At 44.2% G+C, this 20,755-nt stretch overlaps 1 protein-coding gene across 4 annotated transcripts in view; it reads right to left on the bottom strand.

Moving 5' to 3' along the window:
• Nucleotides 1-11,428, bottom strand: part of RNF220 (ring finger protein 220) — a 212,774-nt gene extending 201,346 nt beyond the window's left edge. The window contains exons 1-2 of one of the 4 annotated variants that reach the window (XM_036893142.2): nt 11,196-11,428; nt 4,083-4,823 (exon numbers count right to left, since the gene is read on the bottom strand). In XM_036893142.2, coding sequence (XP_036749037.1) covers nt 4,083-4,707 — 625 coding nt within the window. In that variant the 5' untranslated portion in view covers nt 4,708-4,823; nt 11,196-11,428. The remainder of the gene's footprint in view (nt 1-4,082; nt 4,824-11,195) is intronic. The other 3 variants (XM_036893144.2, XM_036893143.2, XM_036893145.2) reach the window with 3 other exon arrangements.
• Nucleotides 11,429-20,755: the final 9,327 nt, after the last annotated feature.

Raw genomic sequence — 20,755 nt, 5'->3', positions numbered from 1 at the left:
AGTACAAAATGCCATCTCCTACTCAAGGCCTTTGGGACCTAAGAATGACTTTTCAAATACATCGAAGATGAGAGCAAAGCAGAACATCCAGGAACTGCTCTACGCCATCTGGTTTCCTGCCTACCTGTGAATCTGCCTAACGGTAAGGAAAGGCTAGGAAAAGAGGGCCACTGTAGGAAAAGTGGAGACTGGTTAGGGTTGGTGCTCAGTGCCCACCCCTGAGGTGAGCCAGAATGCAGGGCCAGTCATTGCTCCACTGGGGCAGTTCTGGTCCCTCTCAGCCCTGTGGTGAGCATGCAGACCAGCCAACTCCAATTCGGACTGAAGGGAGAGACTGGCAGACTGGCCAAAGACCCTGTCGCCCAGGCAGGAATCTGGACACACGGGTGCCTACAGAGAACAATCAGGAAATGTACATGATAAGAGCTAGAGTACTAAGGGGGTAATAAATGTATAGATTCTAGCAAAGGCAGCAGACAATACTTATCTTCCCTTTTGTTATAAAGTTTCCTTAATGAGGAAATGTTTATTTTAAAAGCCCTGGGAAACATATCTGTAGACACTTCATATGTAAGACACACGTGGACTATTAGTAATTGGTCCATAAATTTTAGCATCATTTCCCTGGACATGGAGCCTTGGAGACTGGTTCAGGGAGTGACAATAAACAGGAGTTACCTCAGTCCCCTTCCTGGGGAATTATGCATCCTCCACAAATGGCTTCTCACAAAACACTTCTCCCTTTTTCCAGGGCAAATAAGTCAGTCCTGTTGAGTCAAACCTTCCCTTTTCCATAGAACCCAACACCTACCTCAGGAATCACTTGTGAGGCCAGGCAGATGAACAGGCAAGCAAACCAGAATCATCTACTAGGAGAGACAATACTTTATCCAAATAGCTACACTTCTTTCTATAAAAACACATATTTAATCACAGAAGAAATCCTGCCTATCAGTACCCAGATTTAAGGAAAGAGCACATGTGTATTACATGTCTGCAGGCACCTCTTTCAAATGCTCTCACACGTGAACATATCTGCCAATGGATGCAGTGGGGGTGGGGGTTAGAGGCGGCTTCAACAGTAAAAACTCAGTGTTTCCATTGTAAAATTGGTTTTTCATTGACCTAAAACTCAGTCATAAAGTTCTACTCTAAGTAAGGGACACACACATACACACTCCCATACTAACCCCACCCCCTGCCACAAGAACCCCTAAAGCTAAATGCTTATTGAGGGTTTTACTGTTGTATTAAATGCAAACTCTTTTTACATTTTATGAAAAAAAATTTATATGAAGAGAATTGAAAAATGAGTCAACCATATCAGAAATTAAATTCTAAGAATAAAAAACTAAAATATACATGGTTGATTTCGGCAATCTAGGCAAAAGCCACTGTGTCCTATTACTTTGTTCCTCTGAACACTCTCCATCTTCTCTCTTCTCACCTCCCCACCCCCTTACTGCCCCATCTGCCCCTTGAGCTCTCCCTTTGGAAGCAGTCTTGTATACTGTCACTCGATTACTTGAGAAATATTACTTATTTCGAAATGGTTCTGTAGGGAGGAACTGAAAGGCATCTAGTGGGAATAATCAGGCCTTCTAACGGCCCTTAAATATGTATTTACATAAAACAGACCATAAATATTCTGACACACGTCGCCATATGACAGGAGCCAAGAAAGCTGCTGCTGACTTTGTCACAGTGCCTCTTCGACGCTTCCCTGAGAAAAATGTTTCTCCTGCTTTCCAAAAACTCAAAATCAAAAGCACCAGTGCTCACAGTACAATCCTGTGAAAGTCTCCCACACCATCTAAGGAAGCAGAAGGAGAAAGGAGACCCTATCCAGGGTTATCAGAGGCAAACAGTCTCCTCTTCACTGTGCACCTTTGTTTCTTGTTCAAGATCAGTCACAAACACAACTCTAGATAATAAGGTGGGTGTACAAGTATCTACATTCATAGACACGCCCATAGGTTTACTGTTTGTGTAAGAGGAAAAAGAACACAAAGTACTCTTTAAATGAAGAGTCTTTTAAACAAATTAAAGGGAAAAGGGCTCCAATTTCTATAATTTGACATAAAGAAGTTCCCCACCCTTCTGATCACAATCTCATTAATTTCAAGGTCAGAATTCCATTTCACTTTGGCAGATAGACTCATTTAGTTTTTCTCCACCCAGGCGTATTCCTGTGTGAGGGATCCATCTCCACGGGGGACGGCACCACCACACAATGCCAACCAGGCAAACAGAAGAGTTATGGATTTGACACTCGGAGGGGAATGGATATCCACATCCATGAGTTCTGACTTGACTAACAAGCTTCCTCCTGCTCTGGGGGTCTGATACAGGTTTGGGCCAAAAAGAAAAATGGAGACAGGTTGGATGTGCTAAGAGAGAAGACAGGAATCTTGATCTCCAGATGTTACTTTGTGGTGTATTAGTTTCTAGAGGATTTCATTTTCAACTTATATTTGGAGAAAAAAGGGGCAGAATCTGTCATACCCGAACTCAGGCAGCCAGAGGTAGAACACAGCTAGCCTTGATCACACCGACAAATGAAAACAGTAAGCTAAACTAAAACAAAACAGACTGACCCCATACCACGTTCAGCAGGTGTGTCCAAAAAGCAGACTTGTGACTCACACTGGCTGTACGGCAAGGGGGAAGGTGGAAGAGCAGCTAAAGCAAAGTAAGAGAGCACACACGGGCAGTCGTGCTATCATACAGCAGCCTTCTCCCTTAAGTGGGGAGGTCTCAGGCTTACAGGCGCTGACATAAAAGACACACTTGCAACATATTTCAAAACCAAAGAGCGATGGATTTACAAGGCAGGTTGATTTTATGATGACTTTTATTGAAAAGGTACGCTGGGTTTAGGCAGATGCCTTTTAGCGCAGGAAAGTTAACACAGTGCCTAATTCAAGGAGACAGCCTGAGGAAGCAGTGCCGACCGGAGAGAACGGCAATGTCTCTATTACTCTCCTCGGCATCATAAAGAGAAGAGAAAAAAAAATGGCATTCGTGTTGGTGGTTATACAGAGGACAGGAGCACAAAAAATAGAGAAGAGGGGAAAGCAAACCTCAGATGTAGTTTTCTTAAAAAAATAAAATGAAGGCAATCTTAGAACAAAGGGTTGGGTGGAAAAACACCCTCAGTTCATAAATTCTCACCAGGCTTGAAGAAAACTGCTCTGTCTACCCGCAACCGAAAAGCTTCAAAACACAATTATTTTCTGCTTATATTAGAAGAGAAGATTGCAGGTTTAGCACTCCTAGTCTACAAGTTCCAAATAAAGGTTTAGTTCCAACTATTCCTGAGTGCACAGCCCAACAAGGCACTTGGAGACCATGAGAGAGGTGTTCCCTAAGCAGAAATTAGTAATAGTTGTGAACATCAAATATGGAGCAGCCACACAGGTCAACCGTGTCTAGTCCTAAAAGTGAGCCCCAGGATAAGCATCCAGCAAACCTGTTAAATCCCAAGAGAAGTCAGCTTTCTAGCCTTGCAATCGCAAGGAAAACACAGCTGTTTGAAATGCTTTATGATGATTGACGACACCTTTGTCCTTCTCTGAAAAATAGCCTGATGTGGACCAGAGCTGAGAGTTGTGAAAATAAAATCACATGGAGTCTGCTGGGTGTGATACAATGGAAAAACTAAAAAATAACACCGACATCAGAGAAACACAATTGAGGCAAGCCAAGAGAGGAGGGATGGATGTTTCTTCGGGGCCCCCAAATTCCCTAGGAACCTACACTTTCTAATGAAATGATATGCACTGCAGTACACATATGGCACCGCTCCTCACTCCAGAGTCCCCAGGGAATAAGCCAGTCACGGCCTGGGGAGAGGCAGTACCCAGGCTAACTTGCCTCTGGCCACCTTCATAAAAACATTTCCTATCAGGACTATCAGTGCTCATTGACAAGAGATAAGTAAATGTCAGTAATCCACAGCTTCTGAATAGGCAGTGGTTGGCCCTTCCCATTACTAGGAGCCTGAAAAATGCCACAGACCTGTTGAACACTATTGTGAGGCAGGCTTCTTGGGGGTAGGGGACTCACACCAAAGTACTTACATCTATCATTCCGATCCTCTGGGCTAGATGAGGTTTCCCGATCCGAAATGAGGCCAGAGACAGCAAAGATCTTCTTCCCAGCATCATCAACCTTAAGTGAACCAGGGGAGCTAGATGGCAGCTGGGTCCCAAAGTCATATTCCTTGCCATCTGCATCTGAGAAGCGCAAGTGGGGAGACTCTGTGTCATGGCAGTTCTTAAGTCGCTTGGCTGGTGTAAAGGCTGACTGGTAACTCTCCCGGTCCTCAGTGGAAGCAAAGGGACGGAAAGCCCCCACTCCACTATGGTTCAGCATACTGATTGGGGTGCAATCTAGATTTGGGGGAGCAAACTGAGGGTGGAGGTGTAGTAAAGAAGGGGGAAAATCACGATTGGCAAAAGTGCCTGGCACCCCACCCTGCCGATGGTACATAGAGGCAAAGGTGTAGGAGCCGTTGGTGAAGGGAATGTGCACGTCCTTGTCTACTGAGACAGGTACACCAAAGGGTCGTGGCTGCTGACAGGGGATGGAAGCATCACGGCTGGCCTCAGCCGTGGACGCCAAGACCATCAGTGCCGGGGATGCCAGAGGATTGGGGAGGTAGGACGAGTTCTCCATCTTGAAAGCTGCCCGGTGTAAGTCCATCGGAGTCTCTTTCAATGGCCGGCGTCACACAAGAAGCAGTCTTCCCTGGAAGGGAGGCTGAGTGCACCTCAGATCAGGGCAGGGAGTGTTACTGGGGAATCATCCCCTTCTAAGACCTGCAGAAACAGCAAAAAGAAAAAAGGGGGGGAGGGAGGTCAGGGGGAGAAAAAAAGGGAAACCCCAAGTGATCAAAACACAATCCTTCTGGCTTACAGATGTTCAGGCAAGAGACTCCACAGGCTTTAGGAGCCAGTGGGCAGCAGCATCCGACCATTTTCATTCCAGAAAATCAATAGACAACTTACTGTGATGTACGCGTAGCTGACTTTGGTCCCTACACGTTCCGGGTGAAATGCGCCTGAGCCCAGCAAAGGAAAAAAAATCATAAAACCTCCAAATACAATGTTCCCTGAGCAAATGAGCTTTGGACAGCTAAATCACCCAGTAGATTAGGTGGGGTCTATATTTTAAGGAGCTTGCACCTGCATTCGCCACTCAAGGCAGGCCTGATGTTCAGAGACTACGTTCCACCTACAGGAACCCCCCTACATACACACCCTCTTTTCATCTCCCCTAACAACGCCCTGACACTGAAGAATCCCTAAATCAAGCATATCTAGACCATCTGTACATGTTAGCTGGTACTAATTGTATGTGTGGATAAATCACACACATTGGCACACATATAAACACACATCTTCATGTATCATCTAAGATGGTTTCCATAAAGAAGAGCCATGTGAAGAAACAACAGCACCATTATTTTTGATGCACACTCCCTGTCTAATCATACAGCTTTCTCTTTTCTGAGAAGGAACAAAACCTTCATCAATAAAATGCCTGGCATCTCTGACAAGATTTAAAAACATAATGGGGGCCTTTGGCATATGTTCTCTAGAAGCAACTGTCTTCCAGGAGCCTCAAAGAACGGATGGGTGATTTTAGTTACTAACGCACTCACTCTTAAGTAGATTTGTAAACAGCCTTGAATTTGCCATTAACATTTAGAGCAAAATGCTAACAAAATTTCGGACTTATTTTGCTCTGCTTATTGGCCCAGTCAGAGTTGATGTCCAATAAAGGTCCCTGGAACAAATTGGAGTTTCAGGAGACTTCTTTCAATTTCCCTTTTAAATTTAGGTTGTACATTTTCATGGCCACTGATTCCGTTTCAAAATTTATCTTGAGGGTGGGAGAAGGGCTATATATCAAAAGTCCGGATAACCTAAGATGAATACTCAGACTTATTAGCTTCAGAAATATACACTAAATAGAAACTTAATGAAACTCCAAGTGTAACCAAGAATCACCACCTGCTACAGATTATAACCTTTAAATTGAGGGTCCTGTCACAAATAAAATTTACCTCCTCCCTTTAAAAAAACCACCTAGATAATGGAGTATCTGGTATTCCCTCAAACAGAGAAACCTCAGTAAAACTGTAGATGAATCCTCCTGGCTTAATGCAGTGCAAAGAGAGTATTTCCTTCTCCCATCCTGTAGCAAACGTGTCAATGACTGTTATTAATTGGGGAGATGAGTGCACGCCATCAGACTGCTTCCTCATTTGGCATCTTTCCTTATAGACATCATTGCTAAATTACCAGATTATGTATCTCACATTAACGGATTTTTCTCCCTTCCAAATTTTAAATAACTTTCCTGTCAAGTTATAGCAGTGTGGGGAATGATCTGCCAAGGACAGTAGTTAGCCTGACAAGTCTGGGAATCCTGTTCTTGGCTGTTTTCAAGTCAGATTATTGGTCATACAACATGGATGCTGCAAAAGTTGGTCTAGAGCTGTTCCAAGGGTTCTAAGCAGCTCCCCACAACAAAAATAACTACTTGTCTATCAACAAGCAATATTACATGAGACAAGCTGGAGAAAAGGGCAAACATAATTCACTGGGGGGTGAGGAGAGGAATGTTTTCTCCAAAAAATAACCAACCACCTTGAGAATTCACTTTCTATTTCTACTTCCTGGACCACCTCATTATGTTAAATGAGTTTCATAAATTAGTAACCTGGTGACAGCACCGGACACTGTAACAGAACCCAGTGAATCACTCAAACCTGGTTATTCATTTGAAACTTCATTATCCTGAAAATAAATCAAGAATATTTTTCCAGGCCACATCTCTTTTACTCTTCTGTGTGGGCGTTGGTCTCTGTGGGAGAAGGAGTGCTTCCCCCCTTTTTTTGTACCCCCGCCTCACATTGTATAGATGAGGCTTCAGCAGACCACAGTCATTATGAAAATCTATAGTTAATACACTCCCAATGTCAAAATGTCATGGGCTTAAACACAGAACCCAAAATAAGGAAACTAACTGACCCTCTTAATTAAAAAAATATGGATTGTAAGATAATCAGCGTGATGGAGCATTTGGGTGACTGTAAAGAACCGGGCAAAGGGAAAGTAAGTAACTGTTACTTTTCTGCCTCTATGCTGATTTTTTTTAATTTAGCACTTCGTGCAAATCCAGATTAAAATAACTCCAGCTATTGATCCGAGCAGTGGAATTGACATTAATTTTAGTTCACTTCTCACTTTGCAAAGGGATCAATAGGAAGTAATAACAGCTGACATCCCCGCTGAAAGGAGGAGAAAGAAGGGCTGAAGACAGAAATCGAAAAGCAACCAAATAAATCATCAGCTACTTTTCCACGGCATCAGACAAACTCCAAACAGATTGCAAAAAGTCTTTGTTGAATTAACTAAACAAGGAGGAGGGATCAATCCACGAAGCTAAATAAATTGTCTGGCAGGCAGTAAGGTTGGACGTTCGAAGGACCAACAAATATTGAGTTTAAAAAATTCAAATCCTTGACGTGCTGGGTTTGGTTCAGGTCTGCATGTGTGGGAGTTTGTTAAATCAGACACCCGACCCTGGTTTAAAGTGATTACAAGACACCAGCTAACTGAATAATTAGTGAGATTACTAACTGCGTGGTTAAACACGCCAGAACCAAGACAAATGAAACGAAGAAGCTGACGTTTGGAAGGTGAAAATATCTGAAGCTGGGCAGATGCGCTGCGCGGCGCATTCCCGGGGCGAACTAGACACTTTCGCATTGAAAAACCGAAAGCCAGTGAGAAAGTCTCCGAGAGTGGACAATCTCCTACCCTAGCTGTCTAGGGTCTGGGCTTCCTGACCCGCGCCGGAGATCGCGGTAGAAGGAAGCGGCGAGGCTGTTGTTGCTGGGAGCCAAACCCACTTGCAAATGACTGCCACAAAGAAAAGCTGCAAAGCCTCTTTCCCGGAGCCCTAGCTCTCTGAACGCGCACCAAACTACGACTCTGCTGGCAATTAAAACGCACACGCAACACTCCTCTGCTTATTACAACAGGTGACATTTTTGTGGTCTCTGAACCGTTTCCAAAAACCAAGAATTAAAATAATAGAACAAATTAAACGATATTTTTCCTTTGCATAAATAAACTTTAAAAAAATTAACAGGCAACTTAAAAAGAAAGAACAATAGTAAATGGAACCAGGGTAGTGGGGGGTCGTGAAGAACTCAGGAAAGAAAAACAATTTTTTTTAAGTTCACAGACTTCTTTGCTTGAAGAGAATTCCCGCACACCAAATGCCAGGGGGTATTTGGAAACACCGCTCCAACAGAAATTTTACCACCATATGCAAGAGCTCAGGAAGCATAAGGCTAACACGGTTCCAGAGCTGGGGCCAGCGCCTGCGGTTCAGATATGGCCGGGTATCGGTCCCAGATTTGGACACTGACCCAGGCCCCGCGTAGCCACCGGATGCGAATCCGAAACACCCCGGCCTGTCCGAGAGTGCGGGCTGCGAGGCTGCCGGCTCAGCTAGCCGGTGCAGAATTCAGCCGGTAAGAGTCTTATCTGGGAAAAACCCACTCTTTTAGGGAAAACGGAGGAAGAAGAGGTGAAGGCGAAACCTACGTACACTTGGGGCCAACACAAGCAGAGCCCACCACTCCTTGGCCTGACCTCTCCCTCCAGCTCCCGGCTGCCTTTGCACAAAGAATACTTTAGGTCCCAACAAACCTCCGCACGCAACAATCTGCGTGTAACTTTGCGGAACGAGGGCGCCGGCCAGGGAAGAACGGACGAGTGCTAGGGGCCCTGGACCGCTGCCGGGCAAGGCTCGCAGGCCAGGGGCTCGGAGAGAGCTGCCTCGGATCAAAGTCCATGGACCTCGAGCCCCTGAACAGCCCCGCCCCGCGGGTCACCCGGCTCCCGTTGCCGCGCGCCACCGCTTCAGCGGGCAGCCACCGGGCTTCTGGATTCCGGCGCTCTTGCAAATGTGGGTCCGCGGGGGTCAGTCGGGCCCTCCCGGTTCCGGAACTGCAGGCCTGGGGTGCGGGAGGAAGGGTTCTGCCTGTCGCTCCGCGGCCGCCCAGCCGCCGCACAGGACGCAGCTTGCCGAACAGGTGTGTGTCCCCGCTCTCTCGGCGCCCGGGCCAAGCCCCGTAGGTCGCCAGCGGCGCGGCGCCGCCCTGTCCTCAGCCTGCCCCCACCTCACCCCGGGGCGCAGCAAGCGAACTCACGCCACTTTTGCCGGGTTGCCGCAGGCCCAGAAGGATGGGAATGAAGTCGCCCGCAACGCTTTTCCTCGACACTCTTTCTGCCTCCCCCCAACCCCCACCCCGGCTCATTTTCCATTTGCGGGAAGAACTCCCGAGAAGGGCAGAGGAGGAGGCCGGGCTCCGCTTCCCGCACTGCTCCCTCTATTCTCACCGCCGCTTCCTCACTGCGCGCCCTTTTTTCTCTTTATTTTTCCTTTCTTTCCCCATTGCCCCTCAAACCGAGTCCAGAGCGGAGGCGAGAGGCGAGACGTGGCTGGTGGGCATCGTGGGCAGAGAGCGCCCGAGTCTCCCCTCTCAGCTGCTCCCCGGACAGGGAGGAGGCGGCAAAGGCCAGAAACCCTGGACGGCCCGGCCCGGCAGGGCTGACTTCCACACCAAGCGCCCCTGCCCCATGCACCCACCCGGTGTGACGCGCGCCTGCCTGGCGGCCCGGGCCCTGGCCCTTCGCTTCAGCCGTGGCCAGGGCCCGAGAAGGCAGTGCGTTCTTAACGGGAAGCAAGAGCTCTTCCTCTGCCTCCGGGCAGCTCGAGTCCCCACTACTTCGGGGCTCCCGCGCTCCCTCGCCGGCCAGGGTCCACCCCGGCCTCAAGCTCTTGGAAGGGTTCCAGGCGCGGAGGACCGACCGGGCATCCCTTCAGATGGCCTCACCACCGTGGGCGGCCTTGCCCGGGTTGGAGGGGGGAGAGGGGACACACGGAAGCTCTCCGCCCAAGTTTGTTGTGCCCTGGAAAAAAAGGCTTTCCCTTACAGAGCACAAAGGCGAAACGCCCTGGCCGAGCCCTGAAAAGCCCGGGGTTAGGGTTGGGGGGTGACGGCCGGAGGGTAGGGAGCGCGGTGGCGGGGCCGGGTTCTGGGCGGAGAAGGTCACTCCGCGGGGGCTGACGAGCACGGTGGTGGTGGCCGCAGGACTGCCGCGACCGGCATGCTCGCTGAAAAGTTTTGTTTTCAAGTCGAAGGAAGAGAAATTGTTACTCAGTTTAAGACAGGTCTAAGATAAAAACCAATCACGAAAAGAGCAACGCGCCGCTGTCTATACGGTGGTCCCCTCGCCCCGCTCTGTAGAAACGCTGGGAGAGAGTCCCGACCCCGAAAATCCCGGGAGACCCCCCACGGGTCGGGCTGCTCTGAGGCCAGGCCGGTCCAGCCGAGCGGAGCGGGGAGTTTACCGGCTGCACTGAGATCGGTCCCCCTCTGGGCCAGCACCTGCCTCCTTCCAGCAGGCTGCGACTCCCTCGCCCCACCCCACCCCCCTCCACGCCCTTCACACCCTGCCCCGCCAGGAAAAAGTAAGCCGAGGCCCGGGGGCCCAAGGCTCCCAGCCTCTCCTCGGGTACCGCACTGGGCCCGTAGTGTGTGGCTTGGGGACGGTCGGGGTTCTTTCTCTTTCGGATCTCCCCTTCCTCATCCTGTCCGCCGCCTCGGGCTCCCCACTGAGTACCACTCGGTCCAGGCCCAGCCGGAAATCACCGCGGGTTACACAGCGGAGCCCGGCAAGAGGCATTCTCGCGAACGACCCAAACAAAGTGGCAAAGGGGCTGATTAAAAGATGGGGAACAGAAGTCCTGCTCCCTTCCCTTGCTGTCCCCTCACTCTCCCTACTTGTCCAATTCTCGCGTCTGGTCCCTCCCCCTCGCACCCCCACCAAATAAAACACTTGAAGGAAAACTCAAGACGGAAAGTTTGAGTGAGGCAGCGCACCGAGTGCGCAGGGCACCGGTGCCGGGAGGCACCGTCGCGAATATGTAAGACGCTCCAGTCCAGGTCCCAGCGCCTGCCCCGTCGCGGGGGGAGCCATCCGAATCCCTAGGAAACGGACCCGTAAAGTTAACCAGGTTCCTGAGCAGCCCGGCTGCCCTCGCACCCACCCTTCTTGCGTACTCACACACATTTAACACCCCTTTCTGGTCTCCATACTTGCCGTGGAAATTCCCTGGGAGAACGGTCGCACTTTTCAGGACACGGAGGGAAGCGGGCGGTGAGTGTGGTGCATGAACAGTCCCGGGTGCGCAGAGCCGGCGGAGGCAGCGGCGGCGGCGGCGGCGGCAGCAGGCGGCTGGCCCCGGGTTTGTGCTCGCGAGCTGCCTGGGATTGCATGTACAGAACAGGAGACTCGGTTGGTGTGAGAGAAGGAGCAGTGCTGCCTCTCAGCGCTGGCTCTAATCAGTGAATGAGCCTCCACTCTCCCAGGGACTCGGAGACACACACGCGCACACGCACACACACACGCACACATTCTCTCACACTCACACACATACAGGCACTCTGAGCACTGAATACATTAGGGCACTAGGGACTCTGGGAAATGGAGTCCAGACCCAGGGCACTCCTGGAGATCAGACCTGCCCGCCCTCACGAAGGAGCTGGAAAGTCTTGGAGTCGCTGCCAGACATTGTGGAGACTGAAAAGAGCTCTTGCTTTTGTTCACATATCCCCTCCCACCCACCAGACACCCACTGAGAGATCTCAGGGTCTGGTGCTTTTCTTCCTCTCTTGAACCAAAAGTGACCAAGACTAAATGGATAAATCTTTAAGAGTGACACCCATTGCAACTAAATGACCCTCAAATCCTGGCACCCTCATAAACTCTGCCTTTTTCCAGAAAAACCTTACTGCTTTGCTCCTGGAATGCTTTTCTGAGTGTTTGCCTATAATAAGATAATAATAAATGAATATAACAAAACTATAACTTTTAGAGGGGATGGAGAGGGCCTAGTTTAGCACCCAGATTTGAAATAAAAAATTTTATTGGTATTTATCTTACAGTCCTTCCCTTTCAAGTTATTTTATATCACCCTTTAATTCAAAGGACAGAAAGAAATAGGGGAAATGGATGGAGAACTAACATTCCCTGAGTGCCTTCTAGGAGCCAGGTTTTAGAACTTAATGCTTTTACATAATCTCATTTAATCCTTAGATTAATTCTGGAGATAATATTATCATTATTTTAAATATAGAGGAGGAAACTGAGGTTGAAAGAGTTTTGTAATTTGCCCAGGGGAACAGTTAACAAATCTAGGGTAGCAGGTAGTCATAGCTCTGAAAGCAAAGCCCAACCAAAATCTAATCCTGCTTTAAGAAATCATTCCTTTGTCTTATGTCTCAGTTTCTGAAACCTCAGATTTCTCATCTAAAAAAAAGGTGGGTGGAAATACATACTGATAATCTACTCTGCAATAAACACATGGGATCACAATCACAAACTGTCTCTCTAAAAACAGAGCCCTAAAGTCTCAGTCTTGCTATTATTTCACTGTTCTTTTTTTCTTAACGTTTAACACTAAAGTAGTGTGTAAATATTATGTATGTTTATGTGTACATGTCTTGCTTGTATTTAAAATTTTAATTAGCAACTCTTTAAGTAAATGGTTAATTTGATCAACCTAGAGTTCTGTTTATGATTATTTTTCTCTCTGTTAATTCATGGATTAGGGTTGTTTGTTTAAGAATCTCTAAGTCTATCCATGTTTAGTCTTTCATTCACACAGCAGGATTTACTATATTAGGCACTATTCTTCCCACTAGATTATTCTTTCTTGCTGGACTGTAAACTTCATGAGGGCAAGAACCACATTTGTCTTATTCAAAATTATATCCTAAGCTTCTAACAATGTCAGTCTCGTAGTTGAATGAATAAATGAGGATATGAATGTCAAATGAACAAAAATTTTTTCCCCCAAAGGACTCATCATCTAGTAGAGGAGGCTAGAGTCAGAAAACAATTTGATGACTACTGTAATTAGGATGGCAATGTAATTTACTGCCCTGAGACAAGTTTGTGACAAGAAGAGCTATTAATAATCATGCTGGGATGGCAGGCTTGAACAGGGACCATCCTGAGCCAAGCAGAATGAATGGTCACCCAAGCTACATAGGGTATTTCATTCATTCATTTAAAAAGCATTTACTGAGAACTGTCTTGTGTGGTGTGTTGAAGGAACTACAAGCCATTTGATTTACCTAAAGATAATCAAGAGAAGTAGGGCAAATCACAACAGACTACGTGTTTTAAGTTAAAGAAAGTGGACTTTATTCTACAGATGACGGGAAACCCCTGGAGGGTTTTTCAGGGGTGTGACATGGTAAGGTTTCTGTTTTAAAAAGTCCACTAGTTACTGGGTGAGAATGGTGGAAGCTAGAGAGGAGGCAGGAAAATCAATTAAAAAGTCTGTTAGAGGTAATTCAGTTTGGATATAATAGGGTCTGAACCAAAGAATTGGGGCACTGGGAATGGAGAAGAAGGGACACATTACAGTAAGATCTAAAAGGTGGAATCAGCAGGATGTAGCCACTTACTATGGTAGATGGAGGCCTAAGAAAGACCCTATATAAATCCTAAATAGGATTTTATTATTTATAGGACCTGATGCTGTCAGTGCTTTAATGTTCATTAGTAGTGAAGTGCTTCCTCAGATCAGCTTATATAGAGTCCCACAAACCCAGTGCACAATCTCACAGGCAGATGATATAGATGAGAAGCTGTGTGTCAATCATCAAGCCAAACATTTTTAACTGCTATCAATATGCAATGGTCTATAACTATAATGCAAGTACTTAGGAATTAGAATAAATCAACACTTTTTATAAAGACAATCTAAATGAAAAAATTAAATGCAGAAAACCCCACAAAGCCATAGAAAAATTACATAATCCAAAATGAATATGTAACACCTCACTAATTCACACATCATGTGGCCAGCAACCTCTGCTATCCAAAACACAAGGAACCAGGAAATAAGCAAAAAATGGTCCCAGAATAGCCAAAATAAACATTACAAAGTCCATGCACTAAAGTTAACACATTTTACTCCTAGGAGAATTCCTCAAGCCTCACTCAGAGATGATTTACTCTTTCTTAGGTACAATTCTAATAAGCTTGATTATTTGGCTTTCCCATTCACGGCTGATTAAGATTGTCAAATTAAAAGGGGGCAGCCATTAAAAAGAATGAGATAGACTTGGATGCACTGACACACAAGGATACCTATTGTATATTGTCAAGTGGGAAGAAAAGCAAGTCATATAATAGTATGCATAATAGGATTTGATATTTGTATATACACACATACACACACACACTGACAGAAAATGGCCTGTAGGGATATACACTAAACTGCTAACAACAGTTAAGCCTGGAGAGTGGGAGTGTAGATGTGGGTAAGTGTTGGGGTGGGGAGCCAAGCAAGAAGGGAGGATGCTGACTTTTTAGTTCAAATGCTTCTGTGTCTGTTTCAATGAACATATATCAGTTTTAAAAATTTTGTATCCATTAAAAAGCATATAAAAGAAGCAAAGAGCAGTGCTCTTAGGGCAAGTAACAGCAAGTAGTGGTGACCAAAACATAAGAAGTGAGCACAAGAACTCAAAAACCAGAAGAGAATGGTTATTTGAAGTGGAGACAAAAAGCCCAATCTCATCAGTGGCCCCAGAGAATGTCATGAATTCCAAACCAGCAAAACCCTAACGCATTCAGGGATAAGTCATCAAATAACACATTATGCTAAGTATATTTTACTTACGAGAGCAAGCACGTGTGTGAAAACTTAGAAAAATAAATTCCCACCAAAAGTAGATTTTAATACTTCAGGGAGTAAATTTCACTTGTCTGGAAAATATACATTTGGGGAACACAACGTTCCCTGAAAATAAGAGGTAAAGGAGAATCTACTTTATGTAAGAACAGAGGTGATGCAGACTGAGGAATGGTCCATAAATTCAACATTCAACAAACATTTATAGAGTGTCTACCAAATGCCAGTCAGTAAAGACACAAAGATAAATTTTAAAACAGTCCCTGCCCTAGAGAAGCTTATAGTTCAGCAGCAGAGATGATTAAGGAAACCAATAGTGAGCAGTGCTGTAATGGACATTGTGAGTAAAGGGTGGTGGGAACACAAAAGAGGGAGGCCCTACCTCTCCCCAGGGCTAGTAGGAAAGGAGGCAGAGACAGGAATGAGTGTTCAAAAACTATTGTGTGGATGACATTTAAACTGTGTTAAAAATGACTGTTATGACGACACTTAAGTTGGGCTTTGAAGGATAAGTAGGGTTTACCTAGGGAGAAAAGCAGGAAGAATACTCTTGGGATGAGAAATAGCATGTGCTAAGGCACAGAGACATGAATGTCCTTGGCACATTCAGATAATGCATTCCAAACTTTTCCACAAGAAAGGGATGATGATGGATGGTGGTATGGAAGGGCAAGCCTGGAATGGCTTGCCACTTGCTGGGAATTTATGTATCCTGTTTTATCTTGAAAAAAGTCAATGGAAATTGTGCCTTCAACTCCACAAATACATTATGCCTTAATAAAAAACAATGTTTTCAGTTATTTATTATCTGATAAAACTGACGCTCCAGGAAGAAGCACCATATTTGTCTAGAATGCTCTTATATCCTGTGTGTAACACTAAATAATCCAGGGGTTCATGTTCCTCATTTGAAAAACAAAGGTATAGAAGGCACAAGTGTGTGCTGGAAAAGTAGATCAATGGATTGTGAAGGGTGTTGTTTGTCACTTTAAGGAACTGGATGTTCCAATGTCTAGCTAACTCCTATTCCTACTATAAGACTGCTTAGGTACGGTCTCTTCCAGGAAGCTGCACTGCTCACCAGTTCTCTCCTCTCTTCAACCCGTTATCATTGCCTCCTATGCGTTTATCCATCCACTTACTACACTGTGCTGGAATTATTAAGTTTTCAGGCTCCTGCACTAGACTTTGATCTGCTTAAATGAGGTTGTTTTGCCTAGTACTTAGCACAGTAGATATCGGTAGCTGTTGGATTGAATTGATTTAAATCTGAGGATAAGATTCAGGAAGCACTACCTGCTTTCCCAAGACAGTATGAGGTACTCCCCTGTATATACCCACAGAATCATGTGCTTACCCTGTCCAAGCTAGGATTAAACTATACAAACTGTTTACTTGTCTGTCTCCTGGTCTAGACTGTAAGCTTCCAGAAGGGAGGGGCTGTTGTGCTCGCCATTGCATCCCACAGGTAACACCGACCTAAGACATCCCAATAGGTGATTGATGAGTATCTAGAATGCATGAATGAGTAGCCATTAAAAAATTTCAAGACAGGAATGACACTATCAGATCAGGGTTTAGAAAAATAACTCTGGAGGCAATTTTAAATGTAGGCTAGAGACAAAGAAATTAAGGAAAATACTGCAAAAGAAACATAGGACATACTGATAAAAGATAGTCTTTTCTTAATAAATGTCTTTCTAATTGGCTAATTTGATTAGATATTGATACTTATTTTACAAGGCTGATCTCTTTATTCTCTTAGCATTCCCTAGCAGAGGATATTCAGTTACCTCATTCAGGAAGCCTTCCCTGACCCCAACCCCCACAAAGCCGGTGCCTTCATGTACATCTGGAGGTCATAAAGGGCAGTGACTACGTCTTATTCATCTTAGTATCTCCAATGCCTAGGACATGCCTGCTCAATAAATGTTTGCTGAATGAATGAACACATAAATTGATCCATTAGTATACTGTACTCAAGCTCTGACTAAGACACAGAGGACCTAATGATCCCTAGTGTGCAGGTTTCTGGATACAGGAAACAGAACAAATAAAGCAAGACTGGATAGAGGTACACCTATTCCACAGGTAACACAGGGTAAATCTCTCTCTCTGACCCCTCCATCCTCATTCTGAAGAATAACTCTCATTGAGTGAAAATCAATAAAAGTCATTTTAAGGGAAGTAGGTTTAGAAAAAAGGCTCTGAAGGAGGAGAATGAAAGAGGGGAGCTTCAAATTCGACCAATTTAGATTTTTTATGAGAATTTGTAAGCTTCAAAAAACCTTTACAAAATAAAAAGTCTGCCTTTCTATAGTCCCTTTCCAAAAGAACACCCACCCCATACAATGCACGCACACACAAACTGACAGTCTTTTTGAGATTCCCAGTTTTATAACCAAGAAAAAGAAAAAAGAAAAAGAATAGAAATCCACAGCAGATAAAACAAATCCTCCATTTCTCAGATTGTCATCAATAAGAAACTTCCTCAAGTAGCTGCAGACACAGCTCTCAGAGACACCCAACCAATCTCAGTGATGAGACTGATCCAGCAATATGGCAACAAATATTTACTGACTACATACTACGGATGAGGCATTAGGAAGAAGTTGTAAAATCCTTCCCCCACTCCCCCGAAAATAAGACACACTTTCTATCCTCTAAGAAGCTTGTGGATTTGTGGTGTTGTCATAATCAAAAGAAAAGTTCAATATTCTCAATTATAACACAGAAAAAAATTTATCAAGTGAGTAACACAGGCAACCTGTTGCAGGATTTCAAAGGTCAGAGAGACTATCAGGGCTTGAGGAGTCCTGAAGTATTTTGGGAGAATGTAGTATTTAAGTGGGGCATTGCAGGAGATGTTTCGAATACTGAGGAATGGAAAACATCACGAGGATAATGCTCTTGACATATCAGGGAACAGTTTACTCATGACTACCATGAAGAGGGTCTGCAATGGTAAGAGTATTAAATTTGGGATGGAACTATATAGTTAAGAACAGTTAAGAACAACTAAAAGCAGATCTAGGTTTGAATCCTGTTTCTACCACTTATCAGTTAAGTGACTTTGTCATGTTTATCCTTTATGAAGCTCAGTTTCCACAATCTTGCAATGGAGATAGTATTGGTTACACCTACCTCATAAAGTTGATAGGAAGATTAAATGAAAGTTGCTCTCCATAGTTCTGGGCAAGTAAGTGTTCAATAGGTGAGAGTTCCATGCTGTCCCCTCAACGTCTAAGTTTGTAGCCTTTGAAACTTGTAGGGGTTGAAGGAGAATTTTTTTAATTAAAAGGAAGTATAGAACAAAACAGAACTGTATAGAACAGATAGCCAGCCCTTTTGCTTTCACTTCATGAAATTTAGTAGCATTTTCCCTGATGATTACCATTTGGAGCAAGATTTTAGTATCCTTATTATTTGATTTTTAAACATCCCTCCCTATCAGATTTGTGTTACTTGCATTTATTCATTCATTGGTTTAATAAATATTTATTGAGCACCTATTTTTGAAAGATGAAAGCCATCAAGTGGAAACTACTTCACTTCCCATTTCCTGCTTGCACCTGAACTTCTTTTTCCTTGTTTTCTCATGCTGCAGAGGGAAGAGCCCTCCTCCTTTTAAAGGCTGTACCCTCCACCTGTGCTTTGGAGCCCTGGCCTTCTTTGGGGGGATCTTTGCACTAGTATCATCTCTTTGCACTAGTATCATTATCAACCTCTTCCTCTTTAATGGTTCCTTTCTATTCTCATTTAAACATACTCCAGTGTCTCTCATTAAAAAAAAATTCTACTTGGTCCTTTGCCCATATCCTTCTCCAGCTATGATGCTCTCTCTCCCCTCCTTTCTTCCCAGACTTGTAGAAAGTGTTGCCTACTATTTTCTCAGCTCCTAGTTATTTCTCAATCCCATCAATCTGGAATTTGTTCCTGCCATTCCTCAAAAACTGCTCTCAGTAAGACCATCAATTTTTATTTCTCATTTTAGTTGACCATTCCCTCTTTGAAATGCTCTTTTCATCTTCTATGACATCACATGTTTCTGATTTTCTTCTTTCTTCTTTAGATGATCTTTCTTGATAGTCTTTGACAGATCTTCTTTATGCAACCATTAAATGTTTTTCAAATCCTGTTCTAATGCAAACATCTCTTCCCACTTTGGCTTGTTCCTAAGGTAAATGCATTTACTCCCATGGCTTTATTGCCATCGATATACCTATAGTTCTCAAATCTATAGCTCCAGACCAACTTTCCAATCTTTTATATAAGCTCTCTACCTGCATATTTCACTGGCACCTCAAACTCAACATATCCAAGCCTGGACTCATCATCTTCATTTCTAAACTTGGTCCTCTGCTGGTGTTCCTTAAACTCAGTAAGAAACAGTACCAATTGCTTTGAAAGTCATCCTTGACCATTCCTTCTTCACCATTCATTATAAGTTAATTACTAATTTTGTCATTATACCTAAATATTTCTAAAAGCCATTCTTTTCTCCATTTTAACCACCACCATCTTTTGTCTAAGCTACTGTAGCAGACTCCTTTCAAAAAGGACAAAACTGTTTATATCACTTTCAATGCTTACATTATGGGTGTCCATTGACTTTGGGATGAAGTCCAAAATCCTTAATATTACCTACAAGGCCTTATATGTTCTGACCCTTGCCTACACTCCCACCTGCATTCCATGTCCCTTTCTCCACTGTCTCTCCTTTTGAGCCATACTGGTCTCCTCTCGGTGCTTCAATGCATCATAATCTCTCCATTTCAAGACCTTGCTCTCTCTGCCTCTCCTATCAATCTCTGCCCTTCACTTACCTGTTCTATTTATCTTTCCAGGATTAAACTTAATTGTTCTGGACTTGGAAGCAGAGTTGGTTAGTTTTCCCTTTACTTATTCACATGATGTTCCAGTCTTATTCTTTCTAACACTCCTCCCTTTCATACTGACTGCCTTCCATAATAGTCTATTAGCACCAAGAGGACAGGGGCCTTACCTGTTGTGCTTATCAATGTATTCCTAGTGCATAGCATAGCATCTAGCAAATTGTAGGTGATAAAATATTTATTAATTAGTTCATATAGTAAACTACAGGTTGACTTCATCTTTATTTCTGCAAAGCCTTCCCTGAATCACTCAAGCAGAATTGATAACTTCCAAGTTAACATCACCACTGTATCAAAGACACTACCTCTATTTTTGTACTTAACACACACTGTATTGCTATTATTTATTTACATATTTATACATTAACTGTGCTTCTAAAATGTGAGCTTTTTGTATATCAGGATCGTATCTTATTTTTTTATCACTGGTTTATCTTTTTAGCACTTCACTTGGTGTCTGGACCAAAGTAAATGTTCAAATAAATGTTAAAGAATTGAACTGAAAAATTTTGCCAACTGGCTGGATATGAGATCTGAAGAATATAGAGACTCAAAGATAAACTCTGAAGTATGGTCTAGCCTTTAACAGAAATGTAGAAGTTGGTAAAGAAAGATGATTTATAAAATAAATATACACAGTTCTGAGCAGGTATTGATAGTGTGGTGACAGAGGGAAAAATGTATACTGAATGAGAAGGTCAATAACACAGTGGAGTCCTAGAAGGGCAACATGAAGATAATTCCCAGGGTAGAAAGCAGACTGCTGTAGCCAGAAGAGGATGCATTTTAATTTGCCTAGGACAATCCCAGTTTACACCTCGTGTCCTAGCATAATTGATAGTGCTTGCCCCCTTAACACTCTCCAAAAGTGTCCAAATAAATTATATAGCCAGCCTACTACTAGAATTAGAAGACCACAAGAATTTGGAAAAGTTGAGTGAGTTAAGGGCAAGAACATTTAGGACAAGAGCATGGCAAGGCATTACAGTGATTGCAAGTTGCAGATAGTGAAGAAATTGTACCTAACTGAGCATTTTATGAAAAGCTAACTATGA

This window comes from Manis pentadactyla, chromosome 4 (genome assembly GCF_030020395.1).
Source record: "Manis pentadactyla isolate mManPen7 chromosome 4, mManPen7.hap1, whole genome shotgun sequence".
Taxonomy (NCBI): domain Eukaryota; kingdom Metazoa; phylum Chordata; class Mammalia; order Pholidota; family Manidae; genus Manis; species Manis pentadactyla.
The sequence above is the reverse complement of the archived record's forward strand: the minus strand, read 5'-3'. Positions and strand labels throughout refer to the sequence as shown.